Raw genomic sequence first — 21,615 nt, 5'->3', positions numbered from 1 at the left:
CAGTTCCAACGATCAGCTAAAGACAATGAACTCTCTTGAACATCAGTCCATTTTGTTACATCGATGTATACAAATACTTACAAATAACTGTCGCTGGATTCCACAACGTAACAAGATGGTTCAAGTGAGTAACTATAAATATGAGTCCGAGACTTGGAGTATAATTTTTACAACAAAATATTAGTAGCAGATGAATAAGCTTATGAAAATATATCAGCTTACCCAAACTGACATATAAATGGAACAAGTAAAAGCGCTATCTTACCACTTTGCCAATTCCCAAATAATCACCGAAATAATTTGGTGAAATCAGAATAATAGTTTGCCCATATGCAGACAACTGGAAGCATCGGCTTGGAGCTGAATTGTAACAAATTGTTGTACCAAAAGTCAAACAATGTAGGTCTGCTTCAAATTCTTTCGACCACGCTTTCTTCTTGGGTTAGCACCAATCATGCAGGAGAAGGCATTCACGAGTTCAGAATCCTCTTCAGTTATCAAAATCTTGGCTTTGCTAGGATCAGCGAGTAAGAGCTTTGCCACAAGGTATCCTGCAATTGACCAGGTCTGGAACAGGCGCGCTTGTTTTCCAACGAACCTACCTCTTTTCGTATCATAATATTCTGGCCACTTGTCTCGCGAGATCCGTTTCTCAGCAATCTCAACAGCTTTTGCAGCAATCTCAGGTCTATCCATCTTTATGCAAGCGACAGTGAGCTGTGAAATGCATTTATAATGTCACGTCATTGTAAATATGTATATCTATGTAACAATAATTGGATGAAATTAAGATGGGAATTTGATAAACAACTGAAAGTGATATAGGAGAAGTTCAATGTGCAACCAAGGAGGTTATGGTCCGATCAGGTCAAAGTAACAGCCTTATATACCATATACCCCCACGAATGGGTATTTCAACTCAATAGTGGATATATTGGCTCTTGGTTCATCTATCTGTTAGAAATACCCAACACCACAATAACTAACCTGCCATAACAAAGTTGGCCAGGAACCTCCATTATGGTAGGACCACGGCCTGCATATGCAAAAAAAAAATGTGTGAGAAAAACCAAAAGTCGAATAAAAGTTTGTTATTTACCAAGTCAGACATATTACGTGTTCTTAGGATCACTCCCTGTGATGATCTGCCATTCCTGACCATCAAGAGCAGGATAACAAATCTTAAATGGCATATCTGCCACCAAATCTCCCCATTTGGTTTCAATCAAATCCAATATAGCATGTGACTGATCTGTTGTCGCAATACTGCTCACTACAGACCACAAGTTCCCCAAAGAAAAGAATCGAAAATCCATATGAGCTGGTTGCAAATTTCCAATTAGATAGCCACCTTTGTTGGGCATCCATTCCACCAGCCAAGAAGATATTTGATCTGGGTAAATGTTGAACTTATTCACTGCATCATATGAGTACTCTTCAGTCTTGTATCGGTAGATTTCATTCAATTTTCTCAAATCAACCCAATAATACTCTCTGATATGAAATGACAGAGCTACCAGACGATTATTGAGTGCTCGAATAAGATCGGCTGATCCATCCTCTGGAGCAAGCATCTCTCGTGCACAAAGTAATGCTGAGTAGAAAAGAGCCTGCATGGACCAACAAATAAACTCAGATTCATCCCTGTGATCATGCAAGGAGGAGAAAGGACTATGTGGGAAAAGAATGACATGCTACAAATGTTTGCAAGACCTGACACCGCAACAACTTCTTTAATGAATAAACCTCCACAAGATTATCACATACACTTTCAACGTAGTATTATTGGATGTTAATGCCATCCTCCCGTGTCTCTGACTATACATTTTCCCTCATTGCGGAAATATGTCAATAGCAAGAACATTTCTCTCTGAGATGATATGACAGATACCAGAAGTTTATTTCTACTTCTTCCTTTTATTTTTTCCCTGAAGCTACACAGTGCTGTAACTTTTCTTTTCTCTGGTTTCCTAAACTTCAACACCCAGTTTAAACCAAGAATATTAGTAAAATTCGGTCTTACTTTTAGCCTTCTGATCAGTTGGTCATTTTCATATTTGTCCTTCATTTTTGAATAGCTTTGATTTGTGGAATTCAATGCCTTCCTGAGAAGAAAACATACATCGGTCCTGGTTGTTCTCTCTGGGGTATGTGGAAAGTTATTATTTGTTATTTCGATTATATGAGTCACTGAATTATAAAAATCACTATATCCAAAAGATTAATTTTTTTTTTCTGCAATCTTGATTGTTTTTTTATATTCTGGCCCATCATTTCCCATTACTACAAACTCTACTTTGCTTTTTAGACACGGCAAAATTATCTAATCCCCATCAAATTCCCAATATGAAAATAGTCCTTTTCAACTTCCAATATATAAGTTAGAACAAACTGACTCAGAAAAAGAGTGCCTCAAAGAGATCAACCGTCAACAAGACTGATTGACTAGCTTTCCCCCTTCATTTTCATATTTCAATTATGCTGCAATAAATAACTATAAAAGAATATGATACCTGAATTTCCAGAGGGTGACCATGAATTCCCATACGTCGATCTATCATACAAGAACCATCGGTCACCAATAATGTAGGGAACATATCAAAACCATCAGCTATACATAACCTTAGAATCATCTTAATCCCGGTCTGCACATCAACTCTCTCCTGAACTGAGAGATCACCCGAGCATTTTCCATAAGCACGTAACAAGATAATCCACCATAACCCTGAAAATTACATAAAGAATGAAGAAGACTTCACCAATGTAAGAAGTGGTAAAGCAAACATTGCTTTTTAGCTTTAATAATTTGACCTCGTAAATAAATTACCAGAATCTACCGGGGCAACACGACCAATTGCTGCCTCTCCAAAGTCTGGATCCAGCACCTCTTCAGTTGCAGATTCATCACCATCCAAAGGAACAGTACGAACTTTAAAACTAGCAGGCATCAAACCCTGACCAGGACTATGACAATCCATTGTTTTCTCCCAGCTCTGAAATGTAAGAAGTCACACTTGCTTTTAGGATAACAAGTACAGACAACAAACTTACACATGACTTATGGTGGTAACAAACAAGTGGAAGAAAGAATGAAAAAGTACAAGATTTGATAAGATGTCTAATTAAACATCCTCATACAGGAATGCTGTTCACACAGACACACACAATGTGAGCCCCATCCCGCAATGCCATTCAGTAGTCCAGACTGTCTATGTTTTATGTTCCCACTAAAGGATCGTCCTAGAAAGAAAAAGCCAAACAGAAACCACTCACAAATCTAATTGGGAATAGTGTTTCCAGTAAACACTAAAATAATTGCAATGATAGGCAAATGGCTATGTCTTCAAACATGGCTAACTTTTAACGAGGAGGAACCTTAAAGGGTGCAAAACAATAGACGATTCCACCCACTAGACAACATTGCAGGGTGAGCTCTAACATAGTTTCCCATAAACTTGAATCCAGAAACTAAAACAAGCTTCATATATATATACTTGCACCAAATACAACTGGGGATTAGAACTGGTAATTACTACTACCACAAAAGTTCAACCACATAGTGTTTCTAGTCACAACAGAATGGTCCTTATTACCAGACTACCATATTACCTGCAACTGAAGTGTATGAAGGATAAAGTTCCGAACAATATCATACTCCCCCTTCAATAGGAAAGCTATGCCAGAAGGTATGAAATCACGAATAAAGACTTGATCGTAATTTAACGTGTTGGAACTGGTAGGATCCTTTGCCGCGATGGTTCCAACAGGACTGCCACAATAATAAACCATAGATTCACGTAGTAAATCCCACGCTTCATCCTCAAGGGAATCAATACTAGTCTTGTGAAAGGCATCTCTAACTGTTCCATTTGTTCCATTAGCTGGCAAGCCCTCCTTTTCCTGTTTCAACTCTTGAATATCTTGAAACCCCAAACCATTCGGCGAATTCACCACATTGTTGATTGTGTTAAATTTCTTTGTACTATCCACAAACCATGTTCCGTTCTCATCTTTTGTAGTTGACCCGCTTATACTTTCAGCTTGTTCGCACTTGCAACTCAGAATCCAAGAATCACCTACAGTCATCTTTCCAAACAAACCACTCCTTATCCCATGAAGTCGATAATTTCCTGTACGAATTTGTTGCATACCGGAACTGAGTAGTTGCATTTGCATATCTCTTGAGACTCTTCTCTTTGTACATTTTCCGCGGTACTTAGAAGAAATGGCAGGACTGCATTTGCCAAAACATGAATCGGTACTACAAAGGCGCGGTACAGCACCGCAAAAAACTTGAAGAACTGCCTCGAAAGTTCCCATCAGCTTAATCTTAGTAAATCCAACAACCTGTATCAAACTGATAATCCCAACCAAAGTGAATTCAAGACCTCCACTTCAACATAAAACCGCGAATGTAATACACCGGAATCTGAAACGGAGAAATCAAATTTGCTTAAACAAAGTGATAATTCATGCCAGACAAAGATAAAACATAAAAAGTAAAAAACAAACAGAAGGAAAATGGAAGCTGGATTCTGGATTCTGGCATTGTGAAAATAATATCAGTAAAAAGGTAAAAATGGATTTCATTTTTCCCACCTTTTCAAACTCTTCAACTCTCTGAATTAAGCATACAGAAATAAACAAGAAATCTACAATTCACATAAACATCAAAAGTTAATCATAATTCAGAAAGTAATAATCACATAAATACTAAAATTAAACAAAACATAATTGCAATTAAAATTTTCAGGAAAACAGAAACCTTCAAGAAAAAAAAGCATAATCCTTGGAAGTAAAAACGAAAACCCATAAATTAAATTTTCAAAAAATGCAAGAAAAATTAAGAACAAAGCATAATGAAATTGAATTGCTTACCAAACTTTCCACCGGAGAGCAGAATCCGAGAGTTTGAGGAAGTGGGTTTTCTCTGCGGCGGTTCGAAATGGCAGTTGATGCGTCTGTTAATCTTGACGACGGAACAGGAAACGTATCATAGGAGGAAATCACACGTACGTTCGCTTTTCCTCTCGTCTTCTCTTTTCTTTACGTTGTCCTCATCTGCTTCAATTTTATTCTTATATTTTATTGAGGTCTGTGTTTTTTTAACCTTTTTACGAATTTTTTCAGCCTTTTATTTATGTTTCTGTTGCTTTTCTTAACGATTGTATTTCCTCTTTTATTTGTTTAGTATTGTTTATATAATAAATAAATAAAAATAAGAGAAATGAGTCAATTTTCATTATTTATTTTTCGGACTAGTTTCAAACAATTACAGAAAGTTATATTTTTTTCTACTTTCTTTTCTTCTCTTTTTTTTAACCGTTTAATTTAATAAATTAAAAAACAATCAAGGAACAAAACAAAAAAATGAGTGTAAAATATTAGCATCTTAGCACAAGCTCAAACGAATTTTCCCCAATTAAGTTTGTAACATATCTATTATACATGATTCACAAAACATCATGAATATCATCTTGTATGAGAGAAACTTAAAGGGGTGCGGGTGGGGAATGGCCGCAGTAATTTAGAGCCAATTTGGATAAAGGAATTTCAACTGGAAATAATTATTTTATTAAAAATAACTTTAAAATCGTGATGATAACAATAACAGACAATTTTTTTATTCTGACAATTGTATAATAAAATGATATCACATCGTCATTTAAAAATGAATCAAAAAAATTAACTTTACCCACTTTTATCATATTTTGTGGATCAGTTTGGTTTTGATTGAGTGAGATAATGACAATATTTGAGAGGTTAGAATCAAATGTGGTGGCCGTGCACGGTAGAAGGACTTTTGGATATTTGGAAGTTGGGTTATTGATAGTGACGTAGCTGCCCAACCAACCTAAAAAGGAAACAATGATCTTCAAAGCATACTGTGATATATTCACATATTGCATGAATAGACGTCTAATTAGTTCAAGATTATGGGGTGTGGTCTTACCATGTTTGCTTTATCTTGCTCTAAGCTAGTTGTTTGGTAGGAGGGTTGTCCTATTTGGTTGTGTACTTACATTATGTGCATTACTTTACATTTTTTATGCAACGTTGAGTGGTCTAAAATATGAGTAATTAGTTGAAATATATGTTGAGGTTTAAAATTGACAATAGTTTACAGGTTTAGAGAGTGAATATTACTAATTACTAAGAGCATCTCCAATGAAGATGACAAATAAAAATGTGACATCCGTCTTGAATTTGATCGTATTTTATTCCCTAACATTGTGAATTTTCGAAAATTCCCCTAACGCCCTAAGTGGAAATCCTTTGTGGACATTTGAGTCCTTGTCACTCTTTGTCCCTTTGCACATCTTTCTAGGCAGTATGTGTCCTTACGAATACGTGAGCATGAACGAGATGTAAATCAATGAACAATTTACGAGAAGTAAATCAGACGTACAATGAGAGGCAAAATGGTAATTTTTGCACTATCGGGAATCCATTACTTGTTTATCGAGACAACAGTGGGTTGTCAGTGTTGCAGATTGTAGAATTTGATATTGATGGCCTATTCATTGGACTCGTTAAGCAAGTGAGCAAGTAGGCATGTCTACATTGAATTTTATTAATTTAAGTCTCGTGCCTAATTAATAATTGTTTGGGCTTGACTCAAAGACGCACACAAGTATGATCAATCTTAGTGAATCAAGTTTCCATATATTGCATAATTTGATATTGGCAGCGTTACTGATTCGTCTATGCAGCTCCGGGATGGAAGTTGATGAGTCCATAACCGACCTTTTGAGGCATTTGTATTCCAATTCATCGTACTCCGACCTTGGAAATCATGGACCACAAAACCCACTTTCTCTTACTTCGTGAATCCAAGATTATTCACTAGCTTCACCTCAAAATTTGTCTTTAAAACAAAAAAACAAAAAACAACAACAAAATTCGTCTTTGAACATTTTAACATCTATTTTGAAAATGCTCTAAGCAGCACACAAAAAAATGGCAACAGATTAAGGTAACTTAACTATTAAGTACAATGTGAGTAGAGAGAATTTTGGTAGTTTGCTATTGTAAAATTCACAATAATGCACAAAAAGTGGGTCTCATGTTTCCATCAATACTCAGAAAATGTGTTGTCAAAACTCAAAACCGTCACGCAAAGAAAGGTAATAGCCAATTAGCCGCGGAAGGTGGCACTTGCACAGTTCACGGGTAGTACCCTTTTCCTAGGGTTCATGAATCATCCATGATCATCATAAGTCATAGTTACGAGAAAAATAGTAAGGAAGTTTTTTCAAAGTAACACTCTTTATAAACGCCTCATATTTTTTTTGACAATAATTTATGTCGCAGGCACGGAAGAGTTTCCAGAGCCATTTTTTCTCAGCATTTCTCACATAACAATACGGTTGAAAAGAGTTTCTGACATCAAACGGTGCGGGTCAATTTCCCAATTTTTTCAATTGTTCGATTTTCATGTGTCGGTCCATTTGGATTTGGATGGAGCTCGGGAGTCGAAGGGGTCGAAGCAGAGCAGAATAACAGGAAGAAGAAGCTGAACGCCCGCCCGCCCGCCCGCCCGCCCCCGCCCGGTTGTTGCTATTGCTTCCAACTCAGTAATTCTTCACTGGTTCAGCTATGCCGTCGCTTCAGCTGCTGCAATTGACTGAGCATGGCCGCAATTTCATGGCGTCGAGGAGGTATTATTTAATCAATCAATCTGTGTGGAAGCTTTTCAGTGTTAACCGACTCTTGGTTAACATTCTCACTGGATTTTCACAATTTCATCAGCTTGTTACTATTTAATGATTTCGGCAGTGTTCATTTCTGCGTTAATTTTAATTGGTTTTTGATCTTTTGATTAATTGGTATCTGGGTGTTGATAGATCGGATTTATTGGGAGATTTCTGTCTCAATTTGATGTTTTAGACGTTGATTTCTTGCTCGAATTCAGTACCGGATTAGAAGTTTTGAATATTCTCTTTTATTCTTGCAACTCTTGTTATTGTTCTGCGTTTTCTGGTTCCATTTGGCATAAATATATTTTAGCATTAATGTTGTATGATTAGAGGAAAATATGCTAAGGTGATATGGCATTGTGCCAATGCTATTGTGCGCAGGAAAACTTTACTACTTGCCACTGGTATCATAGTTGCTGGTGGGACGGCTGCATATGTTCAATCGCGATTAAACCATAAAAAGCATGGTTTTCATGGTCATTACAATGGGCTTGATGATAGTGAAGAGACAACGGAGAGGGCCATGTTGAGTGATCACAAGTTAAAGAAACCTCCACGTAAGAAAGGGGGATTGAAGTCGCTTCAAGTCCTTGCTGCAATTCTCTTATCCGAGATGGGTCAAATGGGTGTGAGGGATCTTTTATCTTTACTCTCCATAGTGGTAAGCCTTTGGTCTATACACATCATATGTAAAAAGCTTGATTTACTTTGTCGTATATTTTTGACTTACTGTTACTGTTTTCTGTTTTTGGTTGTGAGTTAATGTCCATTAGTCTAAATTATGACCATACAAAAACCTTCGATGAGCTTCAAATACCCCCCTCCAGGAAGGAAATTCTGTGTGGACAGAAGAAAAGCACCGATTGAGTTTCTGTTCATAAAGAATTTCATAAGTCAACCCCATTTCCACAATTTTACTTCACTTATTCTATTAACGAGCGTGTTACCTAGTCGACACTTTTTATTTGTACCATGGCTCCAACAAACTTTTAAGTTTTTAACTTACTATTGGCATTTGAACCTTTGATAGATTACATTTTTAGTTATCAAATTGGTGCCGTTTTGTGTAAACACTTGAGCATTTGATGCACCCTCACTTAGATGGCCTCTGAATAGCACCAATTACTGGTAAACACCTCCACACTCCTCTTGAGCATTTGATGCCACACTCCTCTTGAGCATTTGATGCCGGCGTGCCTCAAGGCCATCTTACACTTGAGCTCTGGACTATATCTCACGGGAGGGTGAATACTTCTTATATGGTTCAGAGGAGACTGCCTTCTTTGTGTGGGTATGAAATAAAGACAATGTTTCTAAACGATAACTTATTTGGTGAAAAAAAGGGGGTACGTTGTTAGGGTGATATGCTGTGTTAGCAATCTTCAGGTGGCATGGATTGAGACGGATATAATAAATTTTTTAGGAGCAAGGGATGAGGAGTAACTAAACTAAGTTTTGCTTTCGAGAGCACAGTTAGTTAGGTGAATCATCTAATCAACTGTATCTAAACATGAACAGATCCTGTTTGAACTATAATGCCACATTTCTTCCTTGATTCTCCCTTCAAGCTTTTGTTTCTTGAAATCTGATCCTTAGGAGAAATCTTAATGCTAGGGAGTTGGATGAATTTTTTTACCTATTGTTTGTATTAGACTATTAGTAATATCTCTTTGCTTCCCTCTTGTGGGGACATGAGAGTTTGGGTGTTCAGGGATCTGAGGTGCTTTCTTGTACGACCCTTTTGATATCCTTGTTGGTGACAGCCCAAAGTGTCCTACCTCGGGCTCCTGAAAGTTCAAGTTGGGGTTGTCGAGCAACCTTTTTTGTAAACTGCCGTGGGCAAATATTCTGACCTCTTTTCTTGTATTGCTCTTCCGTGTCTCAAATTTGGAATTGGTTAATTGTAATTGTTGGTTTGGATTGGGTGACTCTTATAAGATGCTAACTCTAGTCTCCACTCAATGAAAGCTTTTTTGTTTGGCATGGAGAACAACGCTGTTGCGGTGTGGCATTGCACCGTTTTGGAATCTTTTGGGATGGTTTAGTTTGAAAGTAATATAAGAATCAATGAGAATAGGGTATAAAAGTTATTAAGGGAATCTTTTCTAGTTTGTAATTTTATTTACCTTGATTGTTCTGCTTCTTTTTCTGTACTTCTCCTTCCCAGTTTTTTGTAACTTTTTCTTTCTTAAATAAAGTTGTTGTGACCTATGAAAAGAAAATTAATGGTGGTTGTGTTAGTATTTGTAAAATAGGGTAGTTATGTTGAATTGGCTTTGTAGTTGGGTTGGGCGTTGTCGCAGTAGAAAAATGTTCAAGAATATAAAGAATCTTTAGAATCACACCAAGGCTTCTAGGAGTCTCACCTTGAAGAATTTTACTGTGTTATCACCATTAAAAGCAAGTGTAGTTGGAGGACGATCATTAGAAATTTAAAAGAAAGGTTTAATGTATTTGTGAATCTTAGACGAGATGTCAATAAATGAGATCTTTAATGCAGTGTAAGCTAAATTTCGATTTCCTTTTATGAAATACCTTTAGTTTGGAGCATGGATTGGGTCAGTCTTATCAATTTGGATTATCTGTGATTATCTCACCACTCGTATTGCTTTTAGGTGTTGCGAACTGCTTTGAGCAACAGACTAGCAAAAGTCCAAGGATTTCTATTCCGTGCAGCTTTCCTTCGACGCGTGCCATTATTTTTCCGGTTGATTTCTGAAAATATTTTACTATGTTTTCTTGTATCAACTATGCATTCTACTTCAAAGTACATCACCGGAACCTTAAGTCTGCGATTCAGAAAAATATTGACAAAACTTATCCATTCCCATTATTTTGAGGTATTTATTTTTACTATTGAATGATATTGGAATATGTTTTTTCTTGTTATTCTAATTTTTATTTCTTGATAATATATTGCGGGTGAAAGCTGCTTCTCTGTATTTCCTTTCAAATAGCTTCACTTCTTTATACTCAATGAATATGACCATATCATTTTCATGTCTGATTGAATAAGATTATGAGTAACATTGGTTGTATTTTGTTATACTGGTGGGGATGAGAAACAGAAGAAATGTAAAGAAGTTATCAAGAATGAGGCACCCAAGCAACTTGAATCGTATTATAGTGAATATAGTTTCTTTTAACATTATTATATTTTATTTTACTGGTGCCATTTTTTTGTAATGGTCTTATATTAATTTTTCATGCGAGTTTGTTTGCTATTACTTTTGATCTTCATTTGGAATAAAATGGTCAATAATCTTTGGTTGTAGCCAAAACAGATATGGCATTCATGTTTCATAAAAAAATATGCAAATTTGCCTTAATTTGTATGTCGCTCAACCTAAGCTGACCAAGAATATCAACCTTTCTTTATACCCATTATATTTTTTTTGGCCTTCTCTTTGTGTTGTGATTTCTTTTGTTGTGTTTTAATTTTTGTTTGAATCACAGAATATCGCATACTACAAAATGTCTCATGTCGATGGTCGAATAACAAATCCTGAACAGCGAATTGCAAGTGATGTGCCAAAGTTCTGTTCAGAGTTGAGTGAAATTGTGCAGGATGATTTGACAGCTGTTACTGATGGTGTACTTTATACTTGGCGGTTATGCTCTTATGCCAGTCCTAAATATGTATTCTGGATATTGGTAATTATCTATTGCACTGATTCAAGGGGTATTTATATTAGATGTCTTGAATCTTGATACAATCTGATCACCTTCTCATAACTTGCAATTTAATATAGTAAATAGTACTTTTATAGTTTGCCAGCTGAACCTGTTGCGCTACCTTTCAGGCATATGTATTAGGGGCAGGGGCCATGATAAGAAATTTTTCTCCTGCTTTTGGGAAACTAATGTCCAAAGAGCAACAATTGGAAGGGGAGTACCGGCAGCTTCATTCTCGATTAAGGACCCATGCAGAAAGCGTGGCATTTTATGGTGGGGAGAATAGAGAAGAGTCTCATATTAAGAAGAAGTTTGAGACACTGATTAGGCATATGCGTGTTGTCCTTCATGACCATTGGTGGTTTGGCATGATTCAAGACTTTCTATTGAAGTATCTTGGTGCTACAGTTGCTGTTATACTGATTATTGAGCCTTTCTTTTCGGGACATCTGAGGCCTGACACTTCAACTTTAGGTCGCGCAGAGATGTTAAGCAATTTAAGATATCATACTAGTGTCATAATTTCACTATTTCAGTCTCTGGGAACTCTTTCAATAAGTTCAAGAAAGCTAAATCGGCTCAGGTAATTGGGTATATTGGAAATAGGAAATTGTCTCTGGTAACTATTGGAATTTCCATAATGGAACTCTTTCTATTAATAGGATATATTGCATTTTATTTTCTTATAGATATGAGATTTCACTCAACAGGGTCTTCTATGGTATATATGGTCACAAAGCATGTCCTGCGCCCAACTGTTTCAAATTTGACTCCTCTTTCCTTGTTCTACAGTGGTTACGCCGATCGCATTCATGAATTATTGGCCATATCAAAAGAGCTCAGTGTGGCTAATAGTAAATCTTCCGGGACCAGAAATTGCTTTAGTGAAGCTGATTACATTGAATTTTCTGGTGTCAAGGTGTGTATAACTTCCTGAGTTTTCTACATTGGTTGTACCATTTTTGGGCATTATATGGTTTGATATTGAATGTGTTGTCCAGGTTGTTACGCCTACGGGTAATGTTTTGGTGGATAATTTGTCACTTAGGGTCGAATCAGGATCTAATCTTTTGATTACAGGTAAGCAGTGTCCCTCAAAGTTATTTTCATGTGGTGCAACTTCGTTCTATTTGTACTTGTCTCCTGTCTCTCTTTGCTGTCATTTCATTTGTATCTTTTTTGTTTCTTGCCACCATCTATTCTATTGCATTATCAAGTGGAAAAGAAAATATCAGTTTTACGTGATATTGTTTTTGTATGGAGTTTGGCAGCCTCTCCACTTTGAAACATGGATTTTTAGTACTATATTAGGTATGATGGGTCTTGTCTAGTAGGTTGTTTTGAAGAGTATCATTGAGCTAAATTGTATTGTTTAACTGAGTGTGGGTGGGGCTTGTAATAAAACTATGATTGGGATAACGAACCTCAGGTGGAACTTCAGTACTCAAATTGCTGCCAATATATCAGTATGTTTGGTTCCATAGTTATGAAAAATATAATTAGGAGTCTTTGAGTGCAACGCTAATGTCTCTGTTTGTGGGGATATAAGTGTCTCCCTTCAATTAAGAGAGCTAACAGTAAGTTATTACAGATTACTGGATTAGAAAGCATCCATTGGTTTGAGTTCAAATTTGGTCTCCTTCCACAAGTAGGCGCTAGTTAAGGGCACCATTTTCCATATCCCTCATTTCGAGCTTGTTCACATCCTTCTACAGTTACTCGATTAGGTATGCATAAGGTGCATATCCCCTCTTAAAGTTCCTCTCTAGGACCAATGGACCATATCTTTTTTTTGCAGAAAGTGAGTATGTCAAACGTGCATTGTGATCAACCATTAACCAGTAAATTAGATCAACCATTAACGAGTTCCTAATTTGTGTGGATTTTGGTCAAGGGGGAGTGCAGAAATAGTACTTCAGGACCTATTGTGCATGTGTGTCAAAGTATTTGCTGATTTTTTGACTAAAAAAAGAGTATCTGCTGATTCTTACATGCTCTAGTTAAGATGGATGGGTGGGTGTGTGTGTCCATCAAAGTATCTGCTGATTTTGGCATTTTGAACTTATTATTTGAGTGTGTTGGAAATACATTGAACTTATATGGAAATCTTCCTGTAGGTCCAAACGGTAGTGGGAAGAGCTCACTTTTCCGAGTTCTAGGAGGGCTCTGGCCCTTGGTATCTGGCCATATTGTGAAACCCGGTGTTGGAACTGATCTCAATAAAGAAATTTTCTATGTACCACAAAGACCATACACAGCTGTTGGAACACTACGGGATCAGTTGATTTATCCTCTTACTGCAGATCAAGGGGTTGAACCACTCACACGCAGTGGAATGGTGGAGTTATTGAGAAATGTGATTTATCCTTTTCCTCATCATTTCATTATGTATATCTGTTTGCTGTTAATATGCTGATGGTTTTATTTTTCCTCATCATTTCATTATATATGCTGATGGTTTTATTGAAACCTTTATACGTTGTCATAATTATTGGAGGGAATTTGTGTGTTCTGTTTTGAAGGTTGACCTTGAGTATTTACTAGATCGGTATCCACCTGAGAAAGAGATAAATTGGGGTGATGAATTATCTCTTGGGGAGCAACAAAGATTGGGGATGGCTAGACTTTTCTATCACAAGCCTAAATTTGCAATTCTTGATGAGTGCACTAGTGCTGTCACAACTGACATGGAGGAACGTTTTTGTGCTAAAGTTCGAGCAATGGGAACGTCATGCATTACTATATCCCACCGTCCAGCACTTGTTGCATTTCATGATGTGGTGTTGTCCTTGGATGGTGAAGGTGGTTGGAGTGTTCAGGTCAAAAGGTTGGACTGCAAGTTTTGTTATCTTGCACTATTTTTGTCTACTAATTTTGAAAATATTAGATAATTGTTTACTAAAATTTTCCCGTACTATTTCAGGGAGGATTCTCCTCTCCTTAATGAAGGTGGGAGAAATATGATGTCTGAGTCAAACAGGCAGAGTGATGCAATGACAGTTCAACGTGCATTCACCACACCTAAAAAGGTCTGAGTTTTTTATTTTATTTTATTTATTTTTCTTTTTTTATCATTTTACTTTTATTAATTTTATGTTAGTTTTAGATATAGTGCCTTTTATTTACCCAGCTGTTTAACAATTCTGTTTCTTAATTCAATTCTAGGTTTCCACAATCTCAAATTCTTATATTGGTGAGGTGATAGCAGTGTCTCCTCCTGAGGATCAGTTTGGTATACTTCCATTTGTTCCACAGCTCCAAGGGGCACCTCGAGCTTTGCCAGTGAGAGTAGCAGCCATGTTCAAAGTTCTGGTGAGTTTTTATACCTGTTACTTTTAATCATGTTACAGATGGCAGTTATGTGAAAGTTCTTCTGTTGGCCAATAAAGTGACCTTTAAATCCTCTCAATCATATTAAAATTCTATAATATCTTCATACAAGGATTGTGAAATGAAAATTTTCAATTTGCTCTCTTAGGGTATAGGACTTTACATAGTTTCTGTCTCTTGTACTTCTTTAACTATATGCAAGTATCCTTTGTCCCCTCTCTTTTGCGTTCCCCCTGTTGGGGCCCTCACATTGGCTGGCGGCTGGTATAGGAGGGAGTTGCCTCCGGTGGTGTGGGTAATTGCAGCGGGTGGATGTCGGTGGGCGATTGTGGTGGTAGCTGCTAGGTTATTTTCTCTCTTTTAAAATGTAGTTTTTATTTTTCTAAATTTATGGAAGGTTAACAAGTTAAGTTATAGTTAAATAGGTGGACATGTGGCATGAAATCAAAATAGGGGACACTGAGGGGACATCAGATATGGAATCGTAACTTTAAAAGTTTTTTGTCCTGTTTTATTGTGTCTTTGATGGTTGTTTGTTAGGTATCACTTTTTACCGATACATTCTTGATGTGGACACTGCATTTTCCTTTGTCCATCATATCTTATTTATATGACGCTATTTCCTGACCATGCTTTAAGATCCTGAAGCTATATTTATTTATTGAACTCTGCACCATTTGTTGTCCAGATCCCCACAGTCCTTGATAAACAAGGAGCACAACTGCTTGCAGTTGCTCTTCTTGTGGTATCGAGAACATGGATTTCAGATCGTATTGCTTCATTAAACGGTATTTTTCTTCCCTCAGTAAGAACACAAATTTGAGTAACTTGTGGCTAATTTAATTTTAAGTTATTTATTTGAGTAAACATGATATTTATCTGCTTAATTTTACTACTGCTGAAACACAAATTGCAAGTATGGCTACCGCATGGTAATTAATATCAGAGCAGTAATACAAATGCTAGATAATGCTAAAACAAAACAAAACAGAAGCCCCAAGTGAGCACCAAACCCGAACTCTATCCTGTAACTTCTCTGTTCCATGGCCAATGTGTGTGGTTATTTTATGCAGGAACCACTGTGAAATTTGTTTTAGAGCAGGATAAGGCAGCCTTTATTCGTCTAATTGGCGTTAGTGTGGTTCAGAGTGCTGCGTCATCCTTCATTGCACCTTCTTTAAGGTAATTTTAGTACTCAATAGAATGTAAAACTTTCTTAACCACATAGATTTGTCTGAAGTTTTGTTTCTTGTGTTCTGATGTTTTCAGCTTATCTGAACATGAATTTGTGTGTTGTTATTTATAGTTTTTGAGCTTATTGGAATAAGTTTGTCATTTTTTTATTACTTTAGTGTAGATGTTGAAGCCGAACAATATTTTTTTCTTTTGTGTTCTTATTTCTGTAGAAAAAATTTCTAAAGAGGGAACCTCTATCTAGGAAAAGAAGGAAAACATTGTTGGGCCCATTCTGTATGTAGTCATCTAGGTTATTAGCCCCCCTTCACATGGTCAGCTATATTGGACTCACCAATCCGATCTGGCTTATCATTTGTAGGGATGATCCTTGAAGGGGGTCTAATTACGAGACTTCATGTATGCCACAACCTGAGGGTTCTCTTAGCATATGTTTTTTGTATGTGCATATTTAAATCTTTATTAATGAAGGAACTAAATGACAATGGTCTTATGGTACTGCAAATTGTGTTTTTGTTGCATAGGCACTTGACAGCCAGGCTGGCTCTTGGGTGGAGGATCCGTTTAACTCAACATTTACTCAAGAACTACTTGAGAAATAATGCATTTTACAAGGTAGCCTTACCAAAAGTATTTGATCAGGGATTTTTATTTTCTTGGAGGTCTTTTATTTTTATGTTCATTTACTTCTTCTATTGTTTTCTTTTGTTTTCATTGTTTGGGAATTTTGTTAAACTGTTGGTTGAAGTTGTCTAGCAGCCTTAAATTTTTTAACATGATCATATTATTTTGTTCAGTTGGCAGCAATTTTTATGTATTTTAAAGCTGTTTAGCCAATAACATGAGAATGGTATTCAATTCCTGTCACTACATATACTGTAGGTCTTCCACATGTCAAGCAAGAAGATAGATGCAGATCAGAGAATTACTCAGGACCTAGAAAAGTTAACCTCTGACTTGTCGGGACTGGTTACAGGAATGGTAAAGCCATCTGTGGACATTCTCTGGTGAGCTCTGAGCTCTTTAAGCCATGTTAAAAATTGTACAAGGCTCAGTTTCTTATATTATCCTTCATTGAAGTTTCTGAAAGTTGGATTAGCTTCATCTATCATTGGTTCTTACCCTTGTGTGCTGCTGGTATTATAAGGTTCACCTGGAGAATGAAGCTTTTGACGGGGCGGAGGGGAGTTGCTATATTATATGCTTATATGTTACTAGGTCTAGGTTTTTTGAGGGCTGTTACCCCTGAATTTGGTGATTTGGTGAGTCGAGAACAACAGCTTGAAGGAACATTTAGGTAACCTTAGTTTCTGAGTGATTCCCATATTGCTGATGCTGAGTCATTGTTGTAAATACAAATCTCAAATATGATATCTTTCATGAATTAGGTTTATGCATGAAAGATTGCGTGCTCATGCCGAATCTGTTGCTTTCTTTGGAGGTGGTTCTAGAGAAAAAGCTGTAAGCCTTCTGAAATCCTCTTTCTTGGTCCAAATCATATTTAAAGTGAAATGGTGCAAGCCATACTATCTTCATAATGTGTGCTTTGGTATCCTTCATTATTCTATATGGTTTTCCTTTATCTGAGTCGAAAGTAAAAAAAATGAAGGAAAGAAAAATGAATCAAATGCCTATGTTTTTTCAAATGACAATATGTAGGAGTTGTTTCATCTCTGCTTCAATTATATTGATTACCAAAAACTGAAATTAATGCAAGTTCAGAAATAAATTTGAACATAATAGTGCAACGTTTGTGTTTTGAGTGCTCACTTATGTTTTATGTATATTAATTTAATCTAATGGATTTGCATTTATATTACTAACAGATGGTTGAATCTAAGTTCAAGGAGCTTCTTGATCACTCCTCCTCTCTTTTGAAGAAGAAGTGGTTGTTTGGTATTCTTGATGATTTTACCACAAAACAACTCCCACATAATGTGACGTGGGGGTTGAGCTTGTTATATGCCATGGAACACAAGGGAGATCGAGCATTAATATCCACTCAAGGTGGGTTTATTTATGATTATTGGAGAGATGCAATTACTATAATTTCTCTCTCTCTCTCTCTCACATGTTATAACACTTTCAGGTGAGCTGGCACATGCATTGCGTTTCTTAGCATCTGTTGTATCTCAAAGCTTTTTAGCTTTTGGCGACATTCTGGAATTGCATAGAAAGTTCCTTGAACTGTCTGGCGGCATCAACAGAATTTTTGAGCTTGAAGAGCTCCTGGATGTTGCACAATCTGGTACATTTTCTACGTTCCTGGACAATCATGTTTCAGTTGCATAATTTCCCTATTGATTTTCATCTTCCTCGCTCATTGACAACCACATTAATGAATTCAAATTACTAATGCTATAGCTTTTTTTTTTTTTGTCTCGGGTTCGAGACTTGGGAGCAGCCTCTCCATAAATGGGGGTAAGGCTAGCCGACATTCACCTCTCCCAGACCCTGCGTAAAGCGGGAGCCTTGTGCACTGGGTACGACCTTTTTAGAGGTTATCTTAAGGCTTTGTTACTTAGTCAGACGGTAACCGTTTGTTTGAGGGTAGCAGTTAAGATCCATTCCATGCGTCTCTTTGTAGATGTGAATACCATGGATAAAAAAAGGTGATCTGCTGCTTGTGTCTCCCAACATTTTGGGGTCTGGGAAGGTTCATTTGTGGGCATCCTTAGTCCTGCTTAGTGAGAGGTTTGTTTCCATTTTGAACCTATGATCCAGATCGTAATGGAGAAACTTACTCCTAAGCCTGTTCTTGCCCCATGGAATTATGGATCCTAATGATAATTAGACCTATATAGTTTGACCCACAATGTAATTCGACAGATATGGCAGATGCATTGGTTTAATCTGTGTGCCAACAAAAAAAAGGGCGTAGTGCTACCGCTACCCCCACCCCTCCAATTGTGCCTCAGTGTATACTTTTTCTTTCAATTTTGATGTTCCAATACCTGTTATGTGATGGTGGCTGGCTTCCATGGGACAAAGCATATTGTAAAATGACAGTCTTGCAGATAAAACAAGTGTATCAGGGCATTGACATATAGTCAGCATTTTGTAGGGATAGAGAGAACTTATCGTATTGGTGCATTAGAGCTGAGAAAAACTTTCCATTACTAGGAAAGTATACTGATCAAACAAGATATGCTACTTACATCTTAATGCCTTGGGTGATGGTGTCTTCCATGACTGAAACATATGGACAAATGACCGAAATGATCTTTTTCAAGAAAGTATAAAGATCATACATTGGCATAGATGAATTGTGCATCAGTAACTTTGTTTAATTTTTTTTTCCCGGTTGCAATTTGTAACATGTCAAGCCTTTTTTCTGATTACTTAATATATGCTTGTTGTGTATTTAAATTGCAAAATGAATATTCTTTTATTATTGTATAAATATATTAGAATAAACCTAATTTAGCTATTCTATTATTGAATTTTATGACATTTCTTCATTCATGCAAACGTAGTTGTTGGCTATTCTGGGGCTTCCGAAACTGTTACTCTGTCACCATCTCAGGGGAGAGATTTTCATTCTGAAGATGCCATTACCTTTTCTGAAGTCAATATTATCACCCCATCACAGAAAATGTTGGCCAGGAAGTTAACATGTGATATAGTACCTGGGAAAAGCTTGCTTGTTACTGGTTAGTGTTTAATGCTGTTTTCTTTTCTCACATATTACTATTTCTTAAATTTGATGTGGAAATCTGTAACTGAGAAGTACACAATTCTTAAAAGGTCCAAATGGGAGTGGAAAAAGTTCTGTCTTTAGAGTTCTTAGAGGTCTTTGGCCCATCACGAGTGGAAGAATCACTCAACCGTCACAACATGTTACGGAAGACATTGGCTCTGGTTGTGGAGTGTTTTATGTTCCTCAGCGACCGTATACATGTTTGGGAACACTGAGGGATCAAATTATATATCCTCTTTCTTGTGATGAGGCTGAGTTAAGGGCACTGAAGTTGTATCGAGAAGGTAAATTCTTTTGTATTAGCAGCATTTGTTATGCCTATTAATTTCCGTTCTCTCTTATATAAATGTGGTTTAATATTGATCATATATTTCATTTAGGATTATGAGATTGAAGTTTATGAGATTGAAGTGCTCTAACTATTACCTAGGAAAAATTATATCACCACAATCAGGTTTTGAAGATTTTAATTATTCTAATTCAGGTGAAGAAATCTCTGACAACACCAATATTCTAGACATGCGTTTGAGAACTATTCTGGAGAATGTTCGATTGAGTTATCTTTTGGAAAGGGAGGAAGGTGGTTGGGATGCGAATCTGAATTGGGAGGACACTCTCTCTCTTGGCGAACAGCAGAGATTGGGCATGGTATGACAATATAAAAACTCAACGCCTTGAGCAGCACTCTTTTTATTTTCTTTCAAGAATTTCTTTCATGTCTGACCGGATACTTTATGTTTTCAAGGCACGCTTATTTTTCCACAAGCCTAAATTTGCCATCCTTGATGAATGCACCAAGTATGTGACTTAGCTCCCCATCCTCTTCTTTTCACTCTAAAGACATGTCTGTCAGTTATCTAATATTTTCTCTTTATTTCCCTTTTTCTTTTCTATTTCTTTAACTAATGGCAGTGCTACGAGCGTTGATGTCGAAGAACAACTTTACCGGCTTGCAAAAGACATGAATATCACAGTTGTTACCTCATCACAAGTAAGTACTGCTATAACATGTAGATGTATACTGTTCTGCATTTTGGTGTACATGAGATGAACGTTCTAGGACTTCCATCTGGTTAAAATGAGAACCCCTTGTCTAACATATTTATATTATCGAGTTTTATTGTTGGAATTCCCCTATGCTGGATATTAGTGCGAGTTAGTTCAAAGTTTGATTCCATAGGTAAGTCTTGAGTTACAAAACTAATTGCTTTTTGCCTTCACTTGTCCTCAGCGGCCTGCTCTAATACCGTTCCATTCCCTGGAATTACGGTTAATTGATGGTGAGGGTAACTGGGAACTACGTTCTATAAAGCAATGAGTCGACATGCCTGAATCACGAATCACTGATCCGCAAGGGTACTGGGAGCTTCGTTCAATAAAAACAATGAGCTGACCATGCTGCATCTGCAGCTAACCCTTTGTACAGTGTAAGATGGTTTATTTTTCCAGACTTACCCTTTGTAATATATCTTAGAAGTCGCATTAGAGGAAAGCCAAAGCCGGTTTTTCTATCCAGAGAAATTGATTTGGCTTAGAGCGAGCTGTGTTACTTTGCTCGTACGTGACAGATAGCCTGAACGAAAAGCTGATTTCTTCGTTTTTTTCTGGGGCGTTGCCGTCGAAATGTGGACAATAAGATTGGAGCATACAAGAGTAATAATCTGTGTAGGTGAAAGAAATTTAATATGTAGAGTTTCCCCCAATTTTCCCAAAGTTTGGGTTGTAAGAATTCATAATTTAATCATATTGATGAGCCTCCATATAGAAGAAAAAGAAACAGTGTGTCATTCCTCCACGATTTGTGTTTCACCGTGTCGTTTGCTTCTTGTGTGAAGGGTTCATTTACAATTTCTCTTGCTTTGTTTAAGGAATTCTGGAATTTCTCCTTGGGGAGTTGGGGAAGGTAATACTTGTAACTATCATTGTTTAAAATATTGGCAACAATGGAAATATCGATGTGCAATTTGTTGAAATAATGATGGATATATTGATATCAGTTGTCTTCGATGGAAATGA

The 21,615-nt window shown here is 36.8% G+C and overlaps 2 protein-coding genes across 5 annotated transcripts; one reads left to right on the top strand and one right to left on the bottom strand.

The window, feature by feature from the left end:
• Positions 1-15: 15 nt before the first annotated feature.
• Positions 16-5,151, bottom strand: LOC103408626 (neutral/alkaline invertase 3, chloroplastic-like). Of its 2 annotated transcripts, XM_008347467.4 has the most exons (8): positions 4,879-5,151; positions 4,600-4,652; positions 3,610-4,429; positions 2,828-2,993; positions 2,514-2,725; positions 1,117-1,610; positions 988-1,036; positions 16-717 (listed from the first exon to the last, which is right to left on the bottom strand). In XM_008347467.4, the coding sequence occupies exons 3-8, from the start codon at positions 4,318-4,320 to the stop codon at positions 391-393; spliced, it is 1,959 nt and encodes a 652-aa protein (XP_008345689.2). In that variant the 5' UTR covers positions 4,321-4,429; positions 4,600-4,652; positions 4,879-5,151; the 3' UTR covers positions 16-390. The 2 variants fall into 2 exon arrangements, with proteins under 2 accessions (XP_008345689.2, XP_008345695.2); XM_008347473.4 differs by lacking the exon at positions 4,600-4,652 and having other exon boundaries at positions 4,879-5,094.
• Positions 5,152-7,116: 1,965 nt separating this feature from the next.
• On the top strand, positions 7,117-21,394 carry LOC103408615 (ABC transporter D family member 1-like). 3 transcript variants are annotated; one of them, XM_070809417.1, is made up of 26 exons: positions 7,117-7,241; positions 7,315-7,661; positions 8,082-8,361; positions 10,316-10,540; positions 11,157-11,354; positions 11,504-11,958; positions 12,168-12,294; positions 12,377-12,455; positions 13,493-13,731; positions 13,898-14,202; positions 14,299-14,404; positions 14,541-14,687; positions 15,394-15,493; positions 15,779-15,887; positions 16,424-16,514; positions 16,782-16,906; positions 17,047-17,196; positions 17,288-17,360; positions 17,726-17,906; positions 17,989-18,147; positions 19,376-19,552; positions 19,647-19,883; positions 20,084-20,247; positions 20,345-20,397; positions 20,512-20,590; positions 20,831-21,394. In XM_070809417.1, exons 2-26 carry the CDS (start codon positions 7,600-7,602, stop codon positions 20,915-20,917), a joined length of 4,008 nt encoding a protein of 1,335 aa, XP_070665518.1. In that variant the 5' UTR covers positions 7,117-7,241; positions 7,315-7,599; the 3' UTR covers positions 20,918-21,394. The 3 variants fall into 3 exon arrangements, with proteins under 3 accessions (XP_070665518.1, XP_070665524.1, XP_008345678.1); XM_070809423.1 differs by having other exon boundaries at positions 7,126-7,173; XM_008347456.4 differs by lacking the exon at positions 7,117-7,241 and having other exon boundaries at positions 7,244-7,661.
• Positions 21,395-21,615: the final 221 nt, after the last annotated feature.

This window comes from Malus domestica, chromosome 02, assembly GCF_042453785.1.
Source record: "Malus domestica chromosome 02, GDT2T_hap1".
Lineage (NCBI taxonomy): Eukaryota > Viridiplantae > Streptophyta > Magnoliopsida > Rosales > Rosaceae > Malus > Malus domestica.
Note: the sequence above shows the minus strand (reverse complement) of the source record. Positions and strands in the feature narration are given on the sequence as shown.

Coding starts and splice junctions, on each gene's coding strand:
- LOC103408626 (XM_008347467.4), bottom strand. CDS start 4,320: ATGGGAACTTTCGAGGCAGTTCTTCAAGTTTTTTGCGGTGCTGTACCG. Junction 2,726..2,827: donor TGTTGCCCCGGTAGATTCTG/GTAATTTATTTA, acceptor TGTAATTTTCAG/GGTTATGGTGGATTATCTTG. Junction 718..987: donor GGCCAACTTTGTTATGGCAG/GTTAGTTATTGT, acceptor TGCATTTCACAG/CTCACTGTCGCTTGCATAAA.
- LOC103408615 (XM_070809417.1), top strand. CDS start 7,600: ATGCCGTCGCTTCAGCTGCTGCAATTGACTGAGCATGGCCGCAATTTC. Junction 11,355..11,503: donor AATATGTATTCTGGATATTG/GTAATTATCTAT, acceptor GCTACCTTTCAG/GCATATGTATTAGGGGCAGG. Junction 12,456..13,492: donor ATCTAATCTTTTGATTACAG/GTAAGCAGTGTC, acceptor ATCTTCCTGTAG/GTCCAAACGGTAGTGGGAAG.